Source organism: Canis lupus, chromosome 10, assembly GCF_011100685.1.
Source record: "Canis lupus familiaris isolate Mischka breed German Shepherd chromosome 10, alternate assembly UU_Cfam_GSD_1.0, whole genome shotgun sequence".
Lineage (NCBI taxonomy): Eukaryota > Metazoa > Chordata > Mammalia > Carnivora > Canidae > Canis > Canis lupus.
In genome coordinates this window covers 46,908,144-46,935,900 of record NC_049231.1, presented here as the reverse complement: position 1 = coordinate 46,935,900, position 27,757 = coordinate 46,908,144, and the positions used below count along the sequence as shown (strand labels likewise).

Genomic DNA, 27,757 nt, shown 5'->3' with positions numbered 1-27,757 from the left:
AACCCTCAGATGGCTTCCACCTTTTGCTATGAATAATGCTGCTATGAACATGGCTGCACAAATATCTCTTTGAAAACTTCCTTTCAGTTCTTTTAAATCCAGAAGTAGAACTGCTGGATCACATATTTTTTTTATAATTCTATGTTTAGTTTTTTGAGGAACAGCAGTATTTTTTTTTCCTACAGAAATGTACAGAATCTTAATTTCTGGTTTTAGTTAGACAGTAAATAACTTCATTGGGTACCTTGATGGTTTGTTTCTGGGCTTCATTTTCCTCATATTAAGAACTATTGTGCATAAACTTAAGCTTTCTCATTGGCATTCCTCCACTGTGTCATGGGTACCTTCCCTCCCCACTCACCTGTGTACCCCATTTCTAGTAAAACAATTAAATCATCTGTTTTTCCCTGAAATTTTTTGGAGACTTGAGAAATAGGAAGACCCAGGTGGCCACAGAATGTAACTACCAATTATATGGATGTAATTCCAAATCTCTGTATCTGTGGCTTTTTCCTTATTGAAACTTCATATTCTTCAGAAAATGAGCTTCTCCTTCACCCCATCTCACTTAGATCTTTTATTAACTGAATCCTCATGTGTTTATAGTTTACTAGACAGTAGTTTTCATTTGTTGGTATTTTGCTTTTTAAGTGAAATTGGTTTTATCTTTTATTTAATAGAGTCCCATAGAACCCATTTAACTTGCTAAATCTGTGCCAAGCTAAGAAATAAAAGAGAGTAAATAACTGTTTGCAAATTGCCTAGTAAACATTGCCTTTTCTATCAGTGAGCATGTGTCCTAGAGTGAACAGTGAGATATGTATTAGAAATGTATGATCTCTTTAGTGTCTCTGGCTGTGCTGAATACAGTTCAAGGCAATTTTTCCTGTACACAGTGTTCCCCTTAGCCACTCGGTTTAGACCCTATTTCTACAGAGGGTGAGACTGTATTATACTTATATGCTCTCCTCAAATAAATTATAGACTTCTAGAGAGTAGAAATTGTCATAACTTGCACCCCCATTGGACCAAGAGATAATGCCTTTTATCTGAGCAAATGTAAATTCTTTTCCATCCCCTGACCAAGCCACAAACCTGGCACTCTGTTATATTTCCCGTTCTTAGTAAATGGTGCTACCATTCACTCAGTTGTTAAGATGGAATCTGGGGATCAAGTTTTGAATCCTTCCCCTTTTTTGGCTCGGTGTCTAACCTACCAGTATTATCAACTTCTCTACTCTTCATCTCTAAACCACTATCCTTGTCCAAGCCACCCTCATCTTTTGCTTGGACATCAGCATTTGCCTCTCTGCTTATATTCTTGCCCCCTTCAAGCCCTTCTTGATATAGGGCAGAAGGACCTTTTTAAAACACAGATGAGATTAACTTAATTCTCTGCTTAAAACCCATTAGTCATTTTCCATCACACTTTAAATAAATCTAGACTTCTTACAATAGTTTATAAGCACCAAAATGACATGACCAGCCCTGCCTCTCCAACCTCATCTCATGTTGCTTTCCTCCTTTCATTCAACTCTAACCTCATGAACCTTCCTCTAATACCTCAGCCTTGTCCTACCTTGGTACATTGTCTTCACTCTGCCTGGAGGAGACATAAGCAGGTTTTCAGCAAACATTATATTTGCTGAGTGAATGAATGAGTCAGGAGCTCCTTAAGGATATAGACTGTACTTAGGTACCATGTCTCAAAAGTAGATATGATACATGGTACAAATATGTAGATTAGAATGCCTAGTGCAGTGGTTCTCCACTGGGGGCTATTTTCTTCCACGGGGACATATGGCAATGTCTGAAGATACTGTTGATTTTCATAACTGGCAGTATGTCATCAGCCTGTAGTGAGTAGAGGCCAGAGATACCAGTGAACATCCTATAATGCACAGGACAGGACCCATAACGAAGAATGATCCATCCTCAAATGTCAGTAGTGCTGAGGTTGGAAAACCTTACTTTACACTAAGGTATTTTTTCTTTTTAAAGGTAGTGTTTTGTTTTGTTTGTTTTTTAAGATTTATTTATTTATGATAGACATAGAGAGAGAGAGGCAGAGACACAGGAGGAGGGAGAAGCAGGCTCCATGCCGGGAGCCCGACGTGGGACTCGATCCCGGACTCCAGGATCACGCCCTGGGCCAAAGGCAGGCGCCAAACCGCTTAGCCACCCAGGGATCCCCTAGACTAAAGTATTTAAATTAGGAGATGTCAGTTTTAGTAGCGCTGTTGGTCATTCGATAAGTCCATCACATTCTATAAATAGTCTATTTAAATAATACTAGGAATATGAATCTCCTTGATTAAAGACTACTGTCCTGTCCTCAGGGACTGTATGTTATATCCATAAGCACAATGCCCCTGGGCCACAAACTTAGGAATTAAGATTCCTCTATTGGTGAGCATCTTGCTCAATCTCCTCATAATACTCACATGAACTCAGCCTTTTATTTGTTCTTCTAATAATAAGATGACCACTAATCTCCAAAGTTGAAGGCATCCCTCTGGATCAGGTGAGAAATCTTCCCCCCCCTACCATTTCAGAGATTTATGAGTTAATGTCTTTTTCACGATAGCTAAGATTCTGTTTTTGTTTTGTTTTGTTTTGTTTTTAATATTTTATTTATTTATTCATTAGAGACACAGAGAGACAGACAGACAGACAGACACAGGCAGAGGGAGAAGCAGGCTCCTTGCAAGGAGCCTGACCGTGGGACCCGATCCTGGATTCCGGAATCACGCCCTGGGCCACAGGCAGATGCGCAACCACAGAGCCACCCAGGCAACCCGATAGCCATGATTCTGCCAGTTATGGAGACATGACTTATTCTACTAAGAGTTCACCATTAATTTCAAGAAGATTGGAACTAACCACTATATTGCCTTTTTAAAAAAAATCAGGAATCTATAGAATTTTAAATACAGGCAGACCTATGCATACACAGATAAGATCACAATGTAAGACTGTAGGCTTCTCCATATAAATACCCAGATATCCATTTTGTAAGGCAAATAGAACCAAGAAAAATGCTTTGCTTCCTTTGAATAAAATGAAAGCAGACTATCCAGATTCACCCAGAAAATGAGTTGGGTGGAAGCTAAAGTATTCGTTAAAGTGTTACCTGATTTGGGTCATTCAGGAAATACTTAAGAAAATAAGAATGTGCTTACTTAGCTTATTTTAAAGTGTTTGCCTCTCTGAGGCAGGACAAAGGAGCTGGAAATTATTCCTCTGAATATGTGAATTTATGGAGTGTGCTCTGTTGAAAAAAGTATCAAGAATGAGCCTCTTGAGGATCATAGCTAATAGAACTAATATCTTCAAGGGTCACTAAATTATTCTTCTGAGACACTAAATGGCACAACTTATTCTTAGATATAAATCACGTATGGGAAATTTAGCTTATGACAAAAAGGGCAAACTTGATAATAAGTATTATACTTCTCAAAGGATTACCCTGAGGAATAATCATTAATTCACCCTTGCCTTACACTTGGTCACTAGTATGAGCTGAGTAAAATGATTAGTCAGAAAGCACTGTTCCTGGGAAAATCATCAAAGACCACTAAGGAAAATATTGCTGAGGCATAATACTGCATGAGACAGAAGTCCAGTGGCCAAGCTAAAACAACTGCCAAATAAAAAGAATAAAAGCAAGTACCACAGAGGAGTTAAGAAAGCTACTTAATAAGCAGAGTCAGGAAAACCTGGATACCTCAGCTGGATGGAGAAGGGTGAGGTGGGTTTCCTTTCTATACTAACACCTAGCAATGCCTAAAGTGCACCCAGCACAATTAAAACCACACATGGGCATCCTCCCCATTAATAAGAATACCTAGTTTGGGACACCTGGGTGGCTCAGCAGTTGAACGTCTACCTTCAGCTCAGGGCATGATCCTGGGATCCATGATCGAGTCCCACATGGGGCTCCTTGCAGGGTACCTGCTTCTCCCTCTGCCTATGTCTCTGCCCGTGTGTGTGTGTGTGTGTGTGTGTGTGTGTGTGTGTTTCATGAATAAATAAATAAAATCTTTAAAAAAAAAAAAAAACACCTAGTTTTTTAAGGAGCAGTTACAAAGTACTTTTCACATTAGTTATCTTTTAAACTTCACAAGAACCTCATGAGATGAGTTGTATCATTAGTTCCATTTTGTAGATGAGGAAACTAAGGCCCAGAGAGGTTAAATCATTTTCCTGAGGTCACCAGCTTAAATGTTGACTGCCTGCAAAGCCTGTGCTCTTACAGCATCTACCTCAGCACCACTGACCTTTGGGGTCAGATGACTCTTTTGTCTTGGGGAACTGTCCTTTGCATTGTAGGATGTTTAGCAGCATCTCTCACCTCTGCTCACTAGGCACTAGTGGCACCACCCTCTCAGTTGTGGCAACCAAAAAATGTTTCCAGTCATTGCCAAATGTCTCCTGGAGGTAAAATCACCCCCCATTTCGAACCCCTGGTCTAAAGACTCAAGTTCCTGAGTGGGAACCTAGTGAGCACCCAGAGGAATATCCTGTCACTGCATTACAGTTGGCCTCGAATCTGGCCAAGAAAGCTTGTTTACGGGGGGAAATACATACCCCAATCCACTAAACTTGGTTTTCACACCCTTCCGGCAGCATAGGGAAAAGGAGACAGGCCAAAATGGATTATGGATGGTTACTTAGAAAGGGCCGTTGTCTTGTTCAGCCAGTTATTCAACAAATAAATGTCGCAGTTCCTGGGAGAGTAGTTTCATAGAGGCACCAGTGTTTGAGGCGAAATGAGTTGAGAGGGAAGATCACGAGTTTCCTGGAGATGAGCTTGGAGGATGACGAATTCATGCAGATGACACGACATGTTGGTAGGCTAGGAATAGCAGAGCGGGCTGGTGGCCCAGGCCGCAAACATATCCCGTCTTGAGGACTTGGATTCATTGGCCATTTTACTTTGTAAGCCAGCCCATTTTGCAAGGAGTCTTGGTGTTTACTTTCACTATTGAGTTAACTATTGCCTTGAAAGTACTGTTTATCTCAGCCCACATGGTAATTGCCTTAAATTTAAAATCAAATCAACAAACTTTTGCATTCCAGTAAGGCTCTGTAGGAGATAAAACGATGTGGTTTACACAAAGAGATAAACAGCAATCAAGGCAACATATCTTAGGTGCCAAATGAGTGGTTCAGATAATACTATGGAATGAGAGGATGGAGAGATTGCACTACCTAGAATTGTCAGGGAGAACTTCACAAAGGGGTCTAATGAGCTGAGCCTTAAAGGATAAGTGGAAATTCTATGAAATCTGTATAATGGACTGGATCACACAGCCTCCAAGTGTAAAAACTGTACATTTTAGATACTTATGTTAAAACATCTAGTCTTGTTATTTTGGATTATGTCCGATAACAGATATGAAATCCATTTAGGGGCTCATCCATGATAATCGTCTAGAACTCATCATCAGGAAGACTCATATGTGAAAAGGGTTTTTTTGCTCACTCTCAGGGGACAGACTAGGTTCATGAGGCTTGGTTTCACTAATCCCTTTGATCCCATTAGATGGAATCACCCTTCTCTGAACAGAGGTGCCCTCATTGGAAACAGAGCTCAAGATTTGGAGAGACCTTATTGCAGCCTGTCTGTATGGGTTTGGGCATTACACATACTCAGCTAGATGGTGGGAGGCGGTTATCAACAAGGGTGACAGAGGCTTTTGCTTCTCAAAACACTGCCTGGTTTATTCCATGAATACCAGCCATCCAGGAGACATTTATAATTCTGTATAAAATGGATGCAGCAGATGTTCCTTGTACTCACTGCGGGAGGTGTTGAGTGGCAAATGAACAAACAAACGGGGTGGGGGGGAGCCACCCAAATCTCCATTCCTAGGGGCTTAGAGGAATCCTTTTTCTCCTTCCTCCATGTGAAAATATAAACAGTTGCTTCATAAACAGTTTTCACTTTTTGACTTATAAAGATTTAGTCTTTTCCTTTTGTTTACTTTGATGACCTTTGAAATAAGCTGCAACCCAAACATTCAAAAAAATTTTTTTCCATCTTCATTTTTCATAAAGAGGAGTCTCTGTTACCACAGTGTGCTGGAAGCCAGCAGACTCCCGAGGCTGGCTCTCACCCAGGCCTGGACTCACAGGGCCTTCTGCCCCAAACCCCCTCACTGGGCAGCTCAGAGTAATGTGCATTAGCAGCCTGAGAACATGCTAAAGGCCAGTTCTCTGTGGGTCAGCTCTTTTTATAAGGCAGATTTTACAGCTGCACTAAACTCTGGAAAATGCAAATTAATATAATAACTTTGTATTTCCTTTGCTCTGTTTGCCACCGCTGCACCCCCCCCCCCCCCACACACACACACACAAACGCACACACTGGGGATTAGGACTACAATTCTCAGGAATGCTGTTCCCCTTCCCCCAAACCTCCACTCCTCCCACCCGCCACCTCCTATGGCCAGCCTTCTCCACCCTCAGTGGGTCTCTCCTCTGAGCTGCTCTTCCACCCACATTGAGTACAGATCTGAAAAGTTCGATGAGAGCAGGAGTAGCCTTGGAAAAGTCTTAACATCTTCCCTTTCATGCTTGAAAAGTTCCTTTTCTTTGAATTATCTTAGTAAGAAATGCCACGCAGCCGCCTGTGGCAATAATGTAATGTGTGAATTTTCATATTGAGTATGGAGTTGGGGGATACATGATAAAAAGAGTATTATTTAGCTTTTATTGGTTCTGACTCCAAAATTAACACATTCTTCCTTTGTGGTGCTAAGACAGTCCTGTATCTTAGTTGTGGTGGTAAATTATACAAATCTGTGCATGGGGTGAAACTTCCCCTCCCCCCACACACATGAATACATGTGAAAAATGGCAGAAACCAAATAAGGTGTGTAGTCTAGTTAACAGTAGTGTGACGGTGCCAGTGTTCTGGCTCTGATATAGTACTACAGTCATGTAAAATGTCATGGTTGGGGGAAGCTGAGTGAAAGGCACACCAACTCTACCATTTTGCAACTTGTTATGAAGCTGTAATTACTTCAAAATGAAAAGTTAAAAAAAGTGATACATCCTTGCTGTAAAACATTCTAAATTCCACAAATATGTGGCATTGAATGTAAAAATTCTGCCCCCACTGTTAATAATTTGGCATTAGTAAAAATAAGGTCATGCTATTTTTGCAGCTTGCTTTTTCACTTACCAGTATGTCTTGAAGATCATTTCATGTCAGTCCATATAAATTTATAACTTACTTTTAATGCTCTATAGCTTGGCCATATATGATGGGATACTTGAAGTAATATTCCATATTTTTTCAACTGATCCTGTACTGGTGGTTTCTAAATTTTCCTGTTCTAGTCAGTTCTGCTGAGGATTATCCTTGGGCATCTGTATCTTTGCCCATGGCTCTAAGTGTTTCTGTTAAATAAATTTCTAGAGGTGGGTATTGCAAGCCTGAGAAAGTGTGCGTTTTCCATTTTGATAGCAACTGCCAGACTTTGTCCAGCTCCAGGGGTTACGATTTGTACAGAATACATCATATGTGCAAAAAAATGGCCCTACCGATTACTCCTCAAAAAGACCGTGATGATTTATACTCCCACCAATGATGAATGAGAGTGTCTGTTTCGTTATCCAGTTACTAGTTGGGTCCCACCCTTTAAAAAAAAAAATCTGTGCAAATCAATGTTTAAAAAAAATTATTGTTTCAATTGCACTTCCTTAACCATTAATGAAATTAAACATTTCTTCATGTGTTTATTGTCTATTTGTATTTCATCTGTGAATTGCTTGTTTATATTCCTTGTAAATATTTGCAGTTCCCAAAGTGTGTGCCAAAGTACTGTGGGATATTTTAAATTTTTGTGAGAAGCATGGTGACACTTGCCATCTGTGAAATACTATGTGAACTACTAGCTTGAAGTAATTTACAGTTATCAATGTTAGCTCACACTGTATTCCTTTTGATGATGCCATACATCTTTGCAAAGTTGAGTATTTGATAGTTGCTATAGTAAAAAGCAAGTACCATGGGAAAAGCCATGTAGAACAGGAATGAGGGTGGTGGAGTCCAGTGACTCCAAGGCTTGGGAAGTTATGAAGTATCCAACAGGCATACACATCTCATTAGTAAGTAATTGTGATTATTATAGAATGAAATCAAAATATTTTTTCTTTCAACTTATGTGTATTATTTTTTCGAACAGTTTCTGAGTTGTTATGGCATAAATACTTATTAGGTTGTTTGGACCTAACTACTTAATAAATGGAACTGTTAGGTATTTCTTTTGCTTAGAGGTACCATGAAAAAATTATTGAGGTGTAAGGGTGCTATGAATGAAGAATTACCCAGAGTAATTCTCTGTCATATTTCATTCCATTACTTTCATTTTTGTTATTGATTTGCAAGAGGTTTGTTCCTTGGAGGAATTAACAGATGTGCTTGTTTTTTACTTTTGAATATTCCTATTAATTTTTGCTAGACAAAAGATTTCAGTTGTTATGTTGACATATCTCTGCATCTTTTATTTGTGGCTTTGTGTTCATTCTTAAAAAGCCCATTTTCACCTTAAGATTATAAAATATTTTCCTGTTTTCTTCCAGCACCTTTATAGTTTCTTTTTTTTTACATTTGATTAGCTCTCCATCTGGAATTTATTTCAGTGCAAGGCTTTGGGTAAAGACCCAGCCATATTATTTCCCTAAGACTTTGTTGGTTGTCCTAATACCCTTGTTAAACAAGCCGGTCTCTTCACTATTATGTAAATGTCACTTTTACCATCCTCTGCATTTCTGGACTCTGAATTCTCTCCTTATAGTGCTTAGTGTTCTGTCTTGGATTTTATGCATTTTATTTATGTAGGTACATAACTTCCTGCACTAGATCATAAGCTTTTTACACTTATTGCATCTCTATGTTCTATAGCTATTTTCTTTTCTCTTTCCCTCCTCTGCTAAAGCCTTTTTCTGAAGCTTTTATTATAAAAAATTTTAAATATACACAAATGTAGGCAGAATAAAATAATGAATCTCATATACCCATCACTCGGCTTCAACAGTTATTGATTTATAACTAATACAGTCTCATTTATTCCACCACCAACTTCCTCCCTCCTGTATTGCTAAAGTTAACTGTCTTGACTGTACAGATTATCCGTGTTATTGTTCATTAATAAGTTTTGGTATCTCAAAGACATTCTTATTGATCTCAGTATTGTCTTTAAAGAAACCCAATAGTTGAAAATCCAGATAGATAGAAAAGATAAATTGGCAAGTATAATAAAGCTTCTCCTAAATAAGTTAAGCTGGGATTTATTTTACAAAGAAATAATGTGTAATTTAAAGCATTTTATACAAAGTTTTACAGAAATATATCTGTGTTTCAAAATTAGGAACCATTTGGTTAGGAAGATATTATATCAGTGTTGAGTAAATTGTTTTTGTTTTTTTAAGATTTTAAGTAATCTCTGTACCCAATGTGGGATTCAAACTCACAACCCTGAGATCAAGAGTAGCATGCTCCACTGACTGAGCTAGCCAGGTCCCCCAGTAAATTGTTAATCTTTACTTGAAAACCTTTGTTTGTATGCTGGGTTGACACTGAATACCCTTGACATCACTTTCTAAACCTCACTCTTACCCTATAGCTGGGGGCCCTTGATGCTTCTTCTGGGTGAGGGGACTCCCAATTGCATTGTAAAATTTGGAGCACTAGGCCAGAAATGATCTAAGATAAATGTATACTCACTATCTCATTAATACTGTGTATTTCTCCCAGCCCCTTTGCGTGGGGACTGTGTAGAGAGGTCACTTTTAGCATCCTGGCTGCTGCTAGGGAACATGGAGGCATGGTACAATTCCAAATCAAGAAATGCTCCATTCGTTGAGCCCCTCTCTCTACCCAACAAAGCTACATATCCTTGGGGCCCCAAAGACTATAAAGAACGGGACATAGTCCTTGCCTTCAAAGAGCTATACTCTGGGATAGGAAATTGTAGATTGATAACTATGATGACAAAATTTTTTAAAAGTATTTTTGTAATCAAGTGAAATGAGCTGTTGGGCACTTGTAGGAAAAGAGTATGTCTCGGTGGTGAGGAAGGGGATGGTGGTTGATGAAAAAGCTAAAGAAGGTTTTATGGAGGAAGTTGGCCTTAGCTGGGCCTTATACTATGAATGGAATTTCAATAGGCAGAGTTGGGAGTTGGTGAGAAGGAACATCCTGGGCAGAAAAGCATTTGTAACTTGTTGGGAAGGGGAAATTGTCCCATTTAACCACAAAATAGGTATGTGAAATAGAGGAAGAAGGAGGTAAAACCAGAAAGGTAGATGGAGACTTCAGTGCCCAGCAGCAAATTCTTTAGGCAATTGTAAGTCATCGAAGGATTTTGAACTTGGAAGTGATACAATCAGGGCTTTAAGGAAGTCTCTCTGCAGCCATGTGTAAAATAAGCTTCGGAGGCAGAGATCAGTGAGTTGTTTTCATTTTCTAGGCATAAGATCTTTGGTTCCTGAACTGGAACAAGGGGAGTGTTCATTGAAAGGAGGGAATGCATTGACACACAAAGTGACTTCACAGGCTCCTACACACTTTGTGTTTGTGTACATTTTAGTCCTTAAAGATATTCGTGGGCCCATTTTCTGTGATTCTCTTCCCCAAGCCAGTGTCAGCTAGGAATTAATTACACTTCGTGATTAGCTCCCTTTTCCTGGCAGCAACAGCACAACACAGCCAAGTGTCACCTTTTGGGAACTTACCAAGACCTTCCTAAGGACGTGTTCTCATCTGATAAACAGGTTGAGGTTTGGAAGAGTACCCACTCGAAGTGCTTCCTGGCCTGTGCTCTAGCATTGGTGGGTAACTGTGGGTGGTACATGCCCACCAAGTCCTTTCTTTAGGGATGACCAGGCTGAGTAGCTGAAGTGTCCTGGGGTCATGTGTCCCATTCACTGGGCTGTCAATTTATTTATTTATTTATTTATTTATTTATTTATTTATTTATTTATTTATTTATTTATTATTTATGATAGTCACAGAGAGAGAGAGAGAGAGAGAGAGAGAGAGAGGCAGAGACACAGGCAGAGGGAGAAGCAAGCTCCATGCACCGGGAGCCTGACGTGGGATTCGATCCTGGGTCTCCAGGATCGCGCCCTGGGCTAAAGGCAGGAGCTAAACCGCTGCGCCACCCAGGGATCCCTTGTCAATTTAAAAAGAGAAATATGGGATCCCTGGGTGGCACAGCGGTTTGGCGCCTGCCTTTGGCCCAGGGCGCGATCCTGAAGACCCGGGATCGAACCCCACATCGGGCTCCCGGTGTATGGAGCCTGCTTCTGCCTCTTCCTGTGTCTCTGCCTCTCTCTCTCTCTCTCTCTGTGTGACTATCATAAATAAATAAAAAAATAAAATAAATAAATAAATAAATAAATAAAAATAAAAAGAGAAATATGCTGAGCTCTCTGTACAGATGACATAGGCAGGTATATACACCCAACAAGCACCATGCCCCCGCGCTGTGGAAGTCGGAGGTGAGAAGGGTTCCCTGAGAAGCCTGTGGTCTGGTTGAGGATAAGGTTAATGGGCCTGAAGCAGAAAACAACCTAACCCTCATTGTAATGATTAGGTAGGGTATATAAGTTAGGAGACTCTTCTGTCTCTTGCTTTCCCATCTCCTGCCCACCCCCCACACACACCTTGTACACATATACAAATGCAGTCTACCTTTTAAATAATTTTTGCTCTCTTTCTCCACATTTAAATGATTAAGCATATTTCTGTGAATTAGAAAGTTTAGATTCCTCCCTCAGTCATTCCTCTTCTCACACCCTTCCCCCTTTCAGCCTGACTTAAAGCCATAAAATACTTCTGCCTGCCTGCCTTTCGTTCTGTTTGTATGAATTAAGTCGACAGGATAAATATTCACATTCCCAACTACAGGCTGAAACAATGTTTGCCTGTTCTGCCCAGTGAGTCGAGAGAAAAAGGGGGCCTGACATCACCCTATACTGTACATTCCCGGCATAGATCATTTATTTAAGTCCCTGAAAAAATACAGATGTTTTACCAGCCGAAATAAAATCCTGTGTAAACACTGGGCTTGGAAAAATGTGGCTCTGACTTAGCCGTGGGGGTTGGAGCAGTGCAGAGAGAAGCCTAGGCAAAATGGCAGCTACAGAAATTTTATCCTGGGCTGAAGGTGATAGGGGCAAAAGTGTTCTCCCAAAGTCTGCATGGTGCAAAAGGAGAACAGGATCCGTTTTTGAGAAAATACGTTGCAAAATGTGGGTAGATGTGTTGATTTTCAGAGTTTGGGATTATTAATGATTACAATACATTGAACTCATTTATATCTGACCTCTGAAATGAACATCACTTTTCTCTTTGGAGTTGTCTTTTTTCACGGCCTGCCTAACCTGGGCCTGTTATTGCTGGATCCTGCTGTTTGTGGAGCTCAGCTGCTGTTGATTTTATAAGGGGGAAAATTGCCTGGAAGCCACGCTTGGTGAAGAGGAAAACCCATCTCAGCGTTGCATTCCCAAACAGCCATATATCATCTTGATCTTGTCTAACACAAGTCAGTATTTTAGTCTAGCAGCATAAACCAGACATATTTTACTGGTGTAGTGCAAGTTTTTTTCAGGGATCTGCCTCATGACTCTTTTTAGGCCTGTGGCATTTATTCAAAGAGCTTTACATGTGCTCTTGTGGAGTCGCTTTTGGGATTCAAAGCTGCCCAAATGGACCCCATGCTTCACACAGATGCTTGGGGGCTCCCCCGAGTCTCTCTCTGTGTTTAGATTGGGGATGGAGGTGGGCAAAGAATAACTGCTTCCAGGTTCTCTAGACTTTGCTTCAGTCCTCCCGTTTCATTGGGGCTTGCATCTCAGGGGCAGGAATGCTAGCCTACTCCCCGCTGCTGTCTGGCCTCCCCTCCTGAGGGCATCTCCTGGCAGTCCTATTGCCTGCGATAGTCATGGGCGGTGCTGCTGGTTTGCACTTGGTTGTTGGTTGTGCTTTCCTTCTGACCTGGTCACAACTGTCTTAAGTCAGCAAAGCTTTCTGCTGTTTCTTTTGCCAAAGACACCTCTAATTCCACTCTAGTCTTTCTCTGAGGGCCTGCAGAAGCTAGAGGCAACCCACTGTCCTGCTTTGTCCCAGGGTGGTCCTTCATAGAGTTCCTTTGCACTCTCAAAAAAATTCTTGCTTTGCAAGATAAATTACCCCTGACTAGAGCAATCATCATGCAGATATTCTTACTAAACCCCCCAGGTCCCCTTCTCTCATTCCCAAACCTGCATATTCCCTTGCAGTCCCCATCTTGGACCAGCTGCCTGAGTTAAGCGACTTATTTTGACCTTCAGTTCCACATCTAATGCCAAGTTGCCAAATCCTGCTTCTTCCGCTTCTAAAATGTCTCTCAAGTGTACCTGTTCCCTCTCCATTCCACTCCTTTTACCATCTAGATTGGGCCTCTCACAAAATCAGAGTCCTACCAGCTTCCCAGCAGCTAAGTGAAAGCTACCAGGCAGATAAGTGAATGAAGGCCCTGTTGATCCAATCCTTTGTTTTTAAACTTTTGATGAGATTTAGATTCAGTAAATACTTCATTTTTCTCTTGACTCTCCAAAAGTTAAAAAAAAAAAAAAAAAAGAGCATGGAAGCAGTGATAAATAACACTGACACTCTGCCTTAGTCCCACAAGTAATAGGCAATAGTTGGTGTGGTGGTGAACCAGCTCCCACAGGTGACTATTGCCCCAAAGGAATGTGGGCCCCAGGTCTTCTGATTTTTCAAAAGAAATTGGAAAGCAGGATGATTTTGGTGTGAAATCTCACAATTTGTAAACGACAGGTTAAAAATACTGTATTGGTCAAAGAAAACATCTGCAGCCACTTGGGGCCCACCGCCATCCTTGGCTTTCAGCCTCTGGCTTTGACCCTCATCACCTCTAGTCTAGACTGATAACAATCTTAGTTTTTTATGTACACATATATTTGTTTTAATTTTATTTAAATTCAGTTAAATAACATATAATGTATTATTGTTTTCAGAGGTAGAGGTCAGTGACTCATCAGTCTTATATAACACCCAGTGCTCATTACATCACGTGCCCTCCTTAATATCCATCCACCGCCCCCTCCCCTCCAGCAACCCTCAGTAGACTAACAGCAATCTTGGTCATCCTGCCTTTTCTTACCCAGCCTCCAAACCGCCCTGGACTTTCCTTTACAAATTACATATCTGATTATGTGAGCCCTATGTCTAAAGAGGCCTTTGCCACCTGCAGAACAGAGGTCCCTTGCTGGTTCTATCTAGATCGTCCTCATTCCAACATGACCCCTCTTTGCAGCTGTGTCTCTTACCACCCTGCACACACCCTGGCTGTGTTCTCTCCACATATAATTCCTTGATGTCCTCTGAGCAGTCCTAATATTTTCTTTCTATTCATAGGTTTGTTTTTTTTTTTTTTTTTTTTTTTTAAGATTTTATTTATTTGACACAGAGAGCATGCATAAGCAAGGGGGGTAGTAGGCAGAGGGTGAGGGAGAAGCAGGGAACCCAATGTGGGGCTCTATCCTTGAGACCATGACCTGAGCCAAAGGCAGACACTTAACCAACTGAGCCACCCAGGTGCCCCTGATAGGTTTTTTTTTTTTTAAGAACAATTATAGATTTATAGAAAAACTGACCAAGTAATACAGAGTTCCCATATATTCCTCTCCTCCCCAGTTGTATCTTGCATCAGAGTGGTATGTTTGTTACAATCAATGAACCAATATTGACACATCATTATTAACTCAAGACCATAGTTTACATTAAGGTTTATTCTTTTTGTTGGCAATATTGCTATTATAATACCCTTTAAAAAATTTTTTATGATTCAGTTTCCTCTGCTTGCATGGCTTTCCCCAGATTCTGACAAGATTTGTTTAAAGGCCAAATAGGAATATCACTTTTTTTTTGCAAAGCCTTCTCTGAACGTTTATTTTTTGAATGGGGCCTGGAAGGGAGGGAGCAGACAAAAAGAGGAAGAGAAGTAACATTTTTATCAGGTGCCTAATGGATGCCAAGTACTATATATTCCTTTAAATCTCTCTACAGTCCTATAAGCCAGATACTATTATAAACTGTTTACCGTGAGGAAACAGAGGTTAAATAAGTTGCCCAAAGCCCCATAGTTAATAACTGGGTTTACACCCATGTCCACCTGGCTCCTAGGCCTGCACTCCTCCCCTAGGGCTGCTTTCCCACCACATATCTAGCCTCCCTGCTCTCCCCACTGCGGTGAGGAGTGTGGTGGTGTTCAGCTGTGTCTCCACTCCTTACACGGAGTTGTAGGAGCTCACCAAACCCAAAGGCACGTGTCCTAAAGGCAGAGTCAGCCTAGGAAGAGGCACCACGGATCAATGTCAATTCAGCAAATGCTGCCGTGTCCTGGACTTGGTCATGTATGAGGTCAAGCATAAAAGGAAGATGATGGCAGTGCTGCCACGCAGGTGATAAATCGAGAGCAGACAGGGATCCCTGGGTGGCGCAGCGGTTTGGCGCCTGCCTTTGGCCCAGGGCGTGATCCTGGAGACCCGGGATCGAATCCCACGTCGGGCTCCCGGTGCATGGAGCCTGCTTCTCCCTCTGCCTGTGTCTCTGCCTCTCTCTCTCTCTCTCTCTCTCTCTCTCTGTATGACTCTCATAAATAAAAAATTGTTTTAAAAATTTTTTTTAAAAATCAAGAGCAGAGGCAGGAAAGCTATGGATTTTCCGCTTCTCTGCAACTAGAGTGTAAACTGCAGAGAGCAAGCACTCATTTGTTCTGTGCTGCAGCTCCTAGGCTAGTGCCTGATAGTAGTTGTTGCTTAGTAAATATCTGTGGAGTGAATATTTGAATCCTATTGCAAATTTGGGAGACCTAAAGTGACACTTCACTTCTCAGAGCTCTCACGTGCATTCAGCTGGTCACGCAGCTTCGGTTTCTCTGTTTGGTTTAGTGCAATCCTGTATTACAGGCTGTTTGCAAATTATCCCAGGTCTGGCCTAGATAGACCACACTCCTAGTCCAGAGGTTTTCCTGGACCAGAACTTTCAGAAAAGGGCAAAGGAGGAGGAATTGCCATGCCCCTGCCATCTTTTCTGAGCTGATGGACAAATGACCCTTCCTGGGAGCCGCCTGGTGCTCCTGGACCTGACCTTGAACCGTAGTTCCAGAGGCCTGGCCCCACCTCTGGACTTCACACCAAAAGATGGCCTCATTTTTCTTGAAAAAATTGAAACAGACCCTCTAAATGTCATGTGAATGTAGTCATGTATTCAAATATAGTCATTAATTTTCTTGAAGAAAAAACAATTATCTCCGACACAGTAGACTTGTTTCAGACATTTGCCTACAAAACTTTTCTCTCCTCCCTGTTCCCTCCTCTCCTTCCCTGCCCAGTTTTCCCTTGACTTCTGTGACCCTATCTTTCACTTGTATTGCTGTCTCTCCCACATGCCTTTCCGCCGTGGCTCTTCTAAGTGTGCCTCCCTCTGCAGTTGTCCCGTGTAAATAGATCGCTCTCTGTTCCTGGTGAATAACCAGGATCACAATTGTTGTCTGGGTTGTTGTGCCCAAGGTGACAGAACTGATGGACCTGGAGGCTGATTTTCATAAACCAGAGCTACCAAGCGTTTCAAAAACAGCCTTGTTTTTGCCAAGTAAGGTGAGCAAATATAGGACTAAGTTTAAACATCCATCAGGAGTTATTTTTGAGGTGATTGCTTCTAAATGAGAGGCATTCGAAAATCTCACAGCTTTCTTTACAAGTAAATTCCACAGTCATGTATTTTGCTGGTGTCTGCTGATTAATTACGATCCTGTGACACCATGAAAAGCCCTGGTGGTTGGTTTTGTGCAGCTGTGGAGAAAAGCAAAGCAAGGCCCAGTGACTTTGCCAACTCTTTCAGGATAGTGGGGATTCAAGCAGAGGGAGGTAGTTTTTTTCACTCTGGCAGTCACCACATAAGAACAGAAGCCCCAGCCAGACCCATTTCTCCAGACTTCACGACGGGTGGTTTGGGTCCCTGCGGGGGTGTGGTAAAGTAGTGATACTTGATCTGTTGCCTCTGAAATAACAGATCCATTATTAGAGAAAACGTTTGCAGTCTCCACATCAGGACTTATGTGCATTCTCCTATACAATTATGTCTGTTTAGACCCCCCCCCCCCAAAAAAAGTAGTAACATATAGCAAAGGAATCACAATTTTTTTTAATTCTTTAAACAAAGGTGCTCAGGGTGTATTTGTTGTTGGTAACTGCAGATGTCTGACCCAAGAAGACTGCTAGTTCATTCCTGTTTAGGCTCTGATGATTCTGGATCTCTTATCTTGGCCTCTTGCTTTTTCTCATTACTCACTTCCCTATTTAACTCTCCCGCTCCTCATGCACAGGAGAGGAAGGGAAGAAAAAGTTGAATCTTGCTGCTTTGAGAGAATCATCTGAAGCTCTGGTGAAGGATGCAAAAGGGAAAGGAAACAAACTAATTATTAAAATGGACTTCAAAGTTCTGGGTGTGTTTATCCATACTTGCTCTGCCCACCTCCTCCACTTGGTTTAGATGAGGGGACTGAGGGATTTCTCTGACATGCGTCATTCTCCTTGGCACTGATTAGGTCAGAGGATCTCATCTGTGCCATAGTCCTTTCTCTCTGCTGCAGGTTTGTACTCGTCGCAGTGTTGTTGATGTCATTACTGAGTGTGAATCCATGACGTGCTAAATGAGCCACTCACATAGACGTACACATGGTCATGCGTGCTGCATCTGTGACCTTCATTCTAAATAGGGGCAACTAGAGGATTTGTTTTTCTCTGCTTAATTCGAATATATAATGTCCTATAAGAGTAGGATATGTCTGTATTGCTGCTTCCACTCCACATCTCAGTGGAAAACTGCTAAAAATAATCAAAATAGTTTACAAACATCACTGTCCCATGTTTGCAAAGGCAAGCATCATCGTGGCCTGCTTCTTTGGCCAAGAATGTTTTGATAAACCTGACACACAAACCAGTTGGGACTCTGAGACAATTGATTTTGCCTCTGCAGTAAGACTTTGACTTTAAAAGGTACATTTAGGGGCACCTGGGTGGCTCAGTCAGTTAAGCATCTGCCTTTTGCTCAGGTCATGATCCCAGGGTCCTGGGATTGAACCCCGTATTGGGCTCCCTGCTCACAGAGAGCCTCCTTCTCCATCTACCTCTGCTGTTCCCCCTGTGTGGGCTTGCTCGCTCGCTCCCTCTCTCTCTGTCAAATAGATAAATAAAATCTTTTTTAATTAATTAAGTAAGTAATAGTGCATTTGTTTCATATGGGACTGCTAACATAGAGTAAGATATTGGCCTTTTTTTTTGCTTATATCAATTTATATAGGTTGTTGTAACTAATAAACTCTTGTATCAAATGATTGTTAAGTCTGAGAGTAGTCAAAAAAAAAAAAAAAAGTCTGAGAGTAGTCACTCTTGTTTGGAATTGTGCAGGGAACCTAGAGCGTAGGTAGGGATTAAGGGCCTAGATTTCTTGCCACTTGCTACGTCCTCCCAAACCAACTTGTTTCCTGCACAGAGACCAGAGCCACATTCTGCAGGTGTCTGTTTTCTTTGAGGGGAATATTTTGAGGAAACCTAACAGAGAGGAACTGAACATTTAGGAAAAATATATTTTCACAGCAGGATATTGCTTTTTCTCTTTTTTGGTTTAGGTTTTTCATTTGTTACAAGCCTTCACAGACTCCAAATACAGACTGAATACATACTTTCAGCAGGAGCTGGCTGACGTTGCTGTTTGTACCAGAGCCAAACTCTGGCTGGCCGAGAGGTATGTTAAAACCCCACATGAGCAAGGAGTTATCAGGGGTTAGGAATACATTGGAGAATTGCTGTTTCTAGTTGTGGGAGTTTTAAAAGTCATTGGCATGAGTTTTCTAAATTTATTGGAGTATTTATCTTTTTAGAACTTTGGGTTGTGGTAAAGAAAGAAAAATATTTTCTTGACAATTTTTCTGAAACTGCTCTATGGCTGGGGGGCATGTAATATGGCTTTTTATCTGTCTATCAATCAGCTTATTTTTATTAATACCTGTCATGTGCCCAGCCCTGTATCAAATATTATGGCAACGAAAGGCAGTAATTGACTACAATCACATGATACAAACTCAGGTGCCACGGCAATTCATAGATTAGAAATTAGGGGAAGACTTGAACAGGCACAGAGAAACCAGTAGGATGTGAATAAGAAAGATGTGCAAGTTGCCCCTTTTTAGGTAGACAGTAGAATAACTTGAATAATCAAGACAAAGGAGTGTGGGTACATATTTTTTTATTCTCGCCATTGTTAGTTTATTCTAGATCTTATAACATTTACTATGTGAAAGACAAAATAAAAAGAATTTCTCATTTAATATGCAGGGAGGCCTCTCTGTAACAATATGTTCAAAATCCATGTTGTAAGACTCTGATATTGACAGGACAGTTACTGCAAAGGGCCTCCCAGTATGTCCTCTGTAAATGCCAACACAGGAGGTTCAGGGGAGGCCCAGAGGCTACCACATTCCATGCCAGAGTATCTTGGATTCAATTAGAAAGTCAGTGTATTAGTTGCCTTACATCATGGCCTTTTCTTTTGTACTTCAAAAGTACAAAAAATGTACTTTTGTTCACTTTTGTTGATTCCTCACCTTATATGGAAAGGCAGAAAATGGGTAGTATAAGAACCACAAGTCACTATAATCCAACAGATTCTTGTTGAACACAGGCTACACGCTGGCCTTTGTGTTAGGAGATATAAAGGATGCAAAGATACAGAAAAACTAGCTCTGGCTTTAAGGAACTGATATCCAGGAGGCGAGAAAGATGTGTAAATAAATAATCTTCATCCCGTAAGGCAAGGGTAATAACAAATGTGTGTAGGAAGCACATGAGTAGCCAAGAGGAGGGGCAGGGACAGCTCTTCAAGAGATGAGTAGAATTTCAGCAAGTGACGGGGCAGGGAGGGCATTCCAGGCTCTGGTAGTGTCAGTGCAAAGACACGGGAGAGTGAAGTGGTAGGGTGAGTGTGTAGAGATATAAAGAAGTTAGCTCCAGGGAACGCCTGGGTGGCTCAGCGGTTAAGTGTGTCCGCCTTCGGCTCAGTGTGTGATCCTGGGGTCCCTGGATCGAGTCCCACATCAGGCTCCCTGAATGGAGCCTGCTTCTCCCTCTGCCTCTGTCTCTGCTTCTTTCTCTGTGTCTCTCATGAATAAATAAATAAACTCTTTTAAAAAAAAGTTAGCTCTTCTGGAACCTAGTAGAAGGGTACACAAGGCAGCAGAAATACGTGGAGGCCATACAGTGAAAACTCCTCAAGGAAACTTTTCCATGAAAGGGAACCATTGAAGGATTTCTTGGTGTGTGGATATGTGAGTCTCCCTGTCTAAGCACCTATAGCTCTGGAAAGAGATATTGATGGGGAAATTCTCTTATGTCTGAAATGTCAGTAAAGTGATGGTTAACTCTCATTTTTAGATCAGTTTGTGTTTTCTCTCTTTTATGTAGAGAACAGAAGTTGACTGACCATAAACTGCTTCTCTGAGCCTAGTATCATTTGCCTTCCTTGTGACTTTTAGCTAAATTCCCTAAACTGCCTTTTTGGGGAGAATAGGGAGTTGCAATCACATTCCTGCCCTCATCTGTTTATCAATAGCAGACTAGGTCCTCCTAGCTGTTGTTTCTGGGGATCAGGAAGTCAGGGCTCTCCAGGAACCATCCTATTGAAATTTCAACATCCAGCCAGGCCTGCCCCAAGACAGAATCCTGCCCTAAGACAGAATCCTAAATCTCCTGTTCTGCAGATGCTGTAGAGGCATTTCTGCCCCCCTTAGCCTGCTACCCCTTAATGGGTCTCATAGAAATTCATCATCTACTGGCCTCCTGAGCCCATTCCTTCTTGTTGGATGGGAAGGATGAGTTGGTATAATAAGCCAGCCATCTGAATAGACTTTCATGCTGAGCAGTCAGTGCCTGAAGATGGATGACCAAGCTGCCATCAGCCTCCTCTCCATCTGGAGAGGTCCTCCCATCCTCTTTTAACTTTCCCTCTGGTCCCTATTGCAATTTGCTAACTAGGCTTTCAGCATCATCACTGCCCCCCCCCCCCCCCAACACAGACACACCTTCTTTGATTTTTCTCCGTGATTTTCCAGCCCTAGAAAACAAAAGCATGAATCACTGCAATTCACCGCGTTTCTACCTTCCTTGCCGAGAGTCCAGGACAGCCACTTTTATGTTTCCAGCGCAGTCAACTCTTTATTATTCAAGTGTGAACTTTATACTTTGTGGGTGGTCTATAGGTAGTTCCTAACACCAGGCCTCCTCTCGCTCCCAATGCACTTTTACTATATTAATCAGGATGTGTTCAGAGCCTGAAATAAAGTTTGAGAGGAAAACTCACTGCTGGAGCACAGTCCATTCCAAAGCCACCAATCAGTCTTTCTGTATTATCCGCATCATTGACATGATAACCTTGAGGTTCCTGAAGAGGAAAGTAGAGCACCAAATATAAATGATGAAGCTTCGGGCTGTCCTGTGAGACATACCTGCCTTGTCCCTGAGGTCCTTTGAGAGTGCTACCCTGGGAGGCTTGTGTCTATACTAATACCTCCATGCTCACAGGAGCCCATTCTGGGTCCTAATGGGCCATTCTCAAAGCCATGTTCATATTATCACCTGCCTTTCCCATGAAAGACATTGCAATGTGGAGTGTTCTCAGTTCCACTGCTCAAGAGGCTCTTTATGTCCCTAGCAATTTACATATGAAAGAAGAATAAATGTTCCTTTGTGACTACCAAGGATTTTCTGTATCTTCTGAGTAGAAGCTGTGAAACATTAATGTTACTGCCACAAAAAAAAAAAAAAAAAAAAGCTAGTTTAAATTTTAGCACCGATGGGACACCTGGGTGACTGAATCAATTAAGCGGTTCCCTTTGGCTCAGGTCATGATCCCAGGGTCCTTGGATCGAGCCCCTCATCAGGCTCCCTGTTGAGTGAGGAGTCTGCTTCTCCCGCCCTCTGCCCTCTGTGTGCTTGCTTGCTCTCTTCTCGATCTTTCTCTCAAATAAATAAATCGTTAAAAAAAATTTTAGCACCAACACCTTTTTTCTTCTATAGTTGATTTGATTATTAGCCTGAGCTCATTCATCCCAATAAGTACATACACATTAGTAAGGGTGTCATTTATTTGTCTTTTTATTACCAAAGAAGGTTTCTTTAAAAAAATGTCATTGGAGCCATTGGATAACCAATTTGGTTTTTAAAATTTTGACCCTGAAATTGAGGGCACATAAAATAAAGACTTTTGTCATATATTTATGTTTTGACTTTGCAAGATTAATTGGGATTTATATGAGGTGGTTAAGCAATAGCCCTGAAGTTGTTGGGGGAATTTTTGGTGATGAACGGCCAGCTGGCAACATGGCCTGAGTAGAGGCCTGGGCTTCTGCTCTTACAGGCCGCTTTTCATTCCAAAATGTCAAAGCCTTTATGGAAATCAGCTCATTAATCCTTCTTGTTCCTTCCTTCCCCTTTTCCTCCATCCCTCCCTCCTCAGTTCAGGTCAGTGTCTCTCTTATGGTGTAAAGACAGTTTAACAACTACTGAAGGAAAACGAAGCTGACCCAGGCCACAAGCGGAGTGCACAGAGAGGTCGGTGGCGGGCCTGGGGAGGCTGGCTGCGGGCACCCAGTGAGGGCACTCGGCAGCCACCCAGCCTGACCCCCTGGGCCACCCTTGCTAACAGCAGATTTCAGCCCTACCTCCCCAGCTGGACCATAGACCCTGCCTAAATAGGCTGGACTTTTTGAAAGTCCTGTCAAATAGAACTAAGAGGAGAAAAGACTTATTATTTAGATCAAGAGTTGGAATTATTATTATATTGGGCTTAAAAGTTTTCAGAACTCATTTTGGTTCTAAAAGGGAGAAGTGTGTGTGTGTGCACTTTCTGTCAGATAAATGCAGTGGACTCTTCAGATAAATGCAGTGGACTAAGTGAACCTCAGACTAAGTGCAATGGATGATGTGATGACCAGGAAGAAAAATAGGGCCTACTAAAATTTTTTTCTCTTTTTTTTTTCTTGGTTGTCACTGTAGCATATACTTATCATAGAAAATTAGGCAAGTATGAAATTTGGGAAGGAAGAGAATATAAGTCTGCTCTTACCAACATCCAGTGGAAGCCACTATTACTAGTTTCAGTTTTACATATACACTTATTTCATCTTTTTGCCTGTGCCTTTTTTTTTTTAACATAGTTGTAGTTTTGCTGTACGTAGAAGAGCTCACTTTTTTCACTTAATAGTTCATGACAGTGTTTGCCATCATTATTAAAAAAACTCTTTGTGGTATAGCTACTATGGAAAATAAGATGGCGTTTCCTCAAAATATTAAAAATAGCATTACCATATGACCTAGCAATTCTACTTCTGGGGATAGACCTAAATTAATTAAGAGCAGTTTCGAAGAGATATTTGTACACCTATGTTCATGGCTGCATTATTCACAAGAGCCAGAAGGTAGACATAACCTGAGTGTCCATTGATGGTTGAACAGGTAAACAATGTGGCATTTATGGGCAACATAATATTATTCAGCCTTAAAAAGGAAGGAAATCCTGACACAGGCTACCACATGGATGGACCTTGAGGACCTCATGCTAAGTAAAATAAGCCAGTCACAAAAAGACAAATCCTGCATGATTCCACTTATGTGAGGTCCCAAGAGTAGTCACATTCTTGGAGACAGAAAATAGAATGGTGGTTGCCAGGGGTGGGGGAGAGGGAATGAGGAGATAGTGTTTAATAGGCATAGAGTTGTAGTTTTACAAGATGGAAAGAGTTCTGGAGTTTGTGTCTCCAGGTATTGGCATTTATTAAGTACCCAGATTGGCGACAGTGAGTTTTTGCTCCAGGCAGTAGTTCTTAATGCTGATGGCTACATATTAGAATCATCTGAAGAGGTCTTTAAACCGAATGCCAGGTTCCACCTCCAGAATTTCTGATTTTTTTTGGTTGAGGGTGTGACCCAAGGACTGGTAGTTTTAAAATTCACCAGGAGATTCTAAAATGCAGTCAGATTGAGAACTACTGAGGTGTTCTTATGCATTCTTGTGTCTCCCATCTCCTTGAGCCAGAAGAGGAAGGATGAGCATTGAGTGAAATAGCAGCCATGTTAGAGCACAGTTGGATTTTTCTTCTGAGGCCGCAGACACAGACTCATTCGAGAAAAACCATCCCTCTAGTCTGCTACCGAGGAGATACGGTGGTTAACACTTTTGTTCCACAGATGGGCCAGTAAGGGGGGCCACACCGCTGTGTAGTTTCATGTATGAGTGAATTTCCGAGGTAGATTACTTAAAAGCTGCCTTAGCAAGGTATTTTAAGTTATGTCAGTTGCCCTGAGAAGTTAGATCTCATACTCTAGTGTGGTCTACCGTCCTGGAAGCTTATGGCTCATTTTGTTTTTGAGGTGAGGCTTGAAGAGAATAGACTCATATCTGTATCACTCCATTCAACAAATACTTACCGAGCCCCACTGTATGCCAGGCTGTATTAAATACTACACCTGTCTATTAAAACCAAACTTCAGTGTAGAGAAGGCAACAAAACAGAGTCTTATCAAATTGAATCATAGACCCAGAACTTTAGAACTAGAAGGAATCATGAAGTTTCTTGCAGTCTACTCCCATCGGCATGCATATGGGAAAGTGCAGCCCAGAGAGGTTGAGAGATTTGTTCATTTCCACACAGCCTACCAGGGCAGGGGTAAGATCCTATCTGATAACAATTAACATTTGTTGAGGACTTCTTCCCTGATCTTTGAGAGGCTCTTTCTACTGCCCTCTCCCTGCTCCCCTCCAGCCACCTCCATCTGTCCAGTGTTTTTATGTCAAGGCTTTTGAATGTCAAAGCTTAAGCATTGTCTAGAACAGTGCTTCTCAGACCTTAATGTGCCCATGAATCACCTGGGGATCTGCTTAAAATGAAGACTCTCATTCAGTAGGTCTGAGATGGTGACTAAGATCTTGCATTTCTGATGAGTTCTCATGTACTTCTGATGCTGCTGGTTCGGGGACACGGTACATATTGTAAGGGCCAGGGGTCACTGTGATCATCAGACTGTGCCCCTTTGAAATACTCCCACCTTCACACCCACATTCTCAAAGGCTGGAGCTTGGGTACAAAGGAGAAGACTAAGACCACTGAAGGTGTGGATGCAGAATTCTTTCCCCATCCACCTGGGATGCCCTGCACAGAAGGGCTGCATGGCTTCTGCACTTCCAATGGGGAGCCCACCTCCCTTGTCCTGGCAGCCATCCCAGTGGCCTCAGTGCCTAGGGTAGGACCAATGTTTATTGGCATGCAGAGAGTAGTATCATTTTGAAAATAACAGGCTGATACTCGAATGAGAAAAACAGGCTCTCAGGAATACAAGAACAATCCCCAAGGTTACAAGGAAAGCAACCTTGGCAACACATTTTTTAGTAAACAGTCCTGATGGGGAGCATAAATGGTGCAGGACGTTAATGTTTGTTGAAGATCTCTTTGTATTAGAACTAATGATTTGTTACCCCAAGGTAATTCTCATTTGCCAAAAATATTAGCTATATGATCCTTCCACTTCCTGATACAGCTTCCCTCCATCAGTGCTCCTGACACCCTCTATTTACTCCTCCACGGGCAACTCGTCCACTCCTCCACCTTTCCAGTACATACCTCTAGCCATTTGTATATCTCCTTCCCTGTCCACCCCCTTCTCCATACTCTCATTGTCTCCCCATTTCCTCTCTTAGTTACTGGGCCCAACTAAGAGGAGTGGTAAGCTCCTTAAAGTCCTAGGATTTAAATGCTTGAGGAAAATATGCTTATAGAGACAAAGCTAGGACTGGCTTTTGTGCAGCAATCCCAGTCCTGCCCCCAGGGGGGTCTGTGGCCAGCTGCAGAAGCTCTGGTTTGGGATTCTGTTTTGCCTCACAGCTGAACACAGCATCTATGTTCTAACCGCCAGATCGATTCCCACAAGAGACTGCACCTCCCAAGCAGAAACACTGGGGTTTAGGTCTCATTTCGTTTTCCCACTGTCCTTCACCCTTCCCAAACCCTTCGTGCCTCCTGGGCTGCTCCCCTCCTGAAGGAAGAGGTCCTCCTTTCGCAACTGCTCAAAATAAAGAGAGGTCTCAGCCCTTTGCCACAGCTGCAGGTTGCTGTTTCTCTCCCATGCCTCTGAAATGAATCCCGTCGAGAAGGATTGCTAAAATATTCTGATGTTCATGTGGCATTTTAAGGCTATCATTTGTGGTCCCTGCCAAAACTGTAAGGAAAGCAAGTCTGAACAGGGATGATTGGTTACATAGCAAGTTTCCAGGCATTGCTGGGGGTTGGGTTTTGCTTTTTTGGTTTATTTCTTCTTCGTTCTTTTTCTTTCTTTTTTTTCCTTTCAAAATAAAAGTTTTCCCAGTACTCCCCTCCCACCTCCTCTTTTTTAAAATTGCTTTTCTTTCAACCCCCAGATTTTATGGGGGAGGGAGATTCCTGTTAGGACCACTCTGAGTCCTCCAGCTCGACAGTCTCCTTGAGCCTTATGCATACTTGAAGGATGAGAGAAATGAAGTTGGTGTATTTTAGACCCAAGCTTGTTGACATTTGTTCACTTCTCTTTCAGACTTCTCAGAAATACTAAGGTCAAGATATCTCGGGATGAGATCCTGTTTGTATTTTTTAAAAACAGAAAGAACCATTAAGTTAGCGCATTTCAACCCAAACCAATGGACAAGGTGCAAAACATTTTCTTCATTAGCTATTCCTTTTAAAAATATGTCAAGGCTTGAAGGGATAAGGTGTTTGAGAAGAAGTGAAGCTTGAGAATATATGAGGTATTTCTTGTTGACAGGCTGAGCTTATGGAAACTAGTCAGGTGAAAGTAGTCACAAGAGATCAATATATTAAACTGAGCCTTTGAGCAAGTTGCCCAAGATCAAAGCTTCTTCATATTACAGTGAGAAATAAAAATAGTCTTTTCATGCAACTACACATCAAGACTTCTGCTGCCAACTGCTGATGCTTTCTAGTTTTTAAATATAGAAATCTGCAGACCTAACCTGGAAATGGCAATTAATTTGATAAAGGACTCAGAAATATCTGTTTTGCTCCACTTGTAGCTGTTGGCTTATGGAGGTATTGCTGTTGGAAGATTTGGGCAATGTTGTCATTGCCCAGCTTGCAAAAGAACGCAAGCTTTAAGTGTCCTCAACACATTTTCATAATATTATGTAAAACAATAACATAGTGGCTTATTTTTTTCCTTTAGCATGTAACATGTTCCATCTTTTGGATAAATCAACGCATGGAACCATTCCCAATGAATTTGAGCCAGTTTAGATTCGCAAATAGTACAAAGCAATGTAGTAAACACAGTGGGGAATATAGAGATTAATGGTATCGTCCCTATTTCAAAAACCATGTGAATAAGACAGGTATGGATTGAATTAACTGTAAACAAGTAAGAATCTGGTAAATTCTGAAATGAGGTCAGAGTGTGTTGCAGGAGCCAGCTTGTGGGGTCAGGGTGCCAAGGAAGTCTTCGAGGAGGAGGAAAAAGTCTTTAAAGGCTGGGTGAGATGTAATTATTAGTTAAGGTTAATTTTCTTATATTGGAGAATGAGTGAGTTTAGACCAATAGTCTGTGTTGCTAAATAAATTGTGAAGGTCTCATTGCC

General features: G+C 41.6%; 1 protein-coding gene across 1 annotated transcript in view; it reads left to right on the top strand.

The window, feature by feature from the left end:
• The window catches only part of THADA (THADA armadillo repeat containing), a 327,437-nt gene that overhangs the window by 206,441 nt on the left and 93,239 nt on the right, over positions 1 to 27,757 (top strand). Inside the window, 1 exon segment of the mRNA NM_001109959.1 lies at positions 18,717 to 18,832. Within this exon segment, the coding sequence (NP_001103429.1) occupies positions 18,717 to 18,832 (116 nt within the window).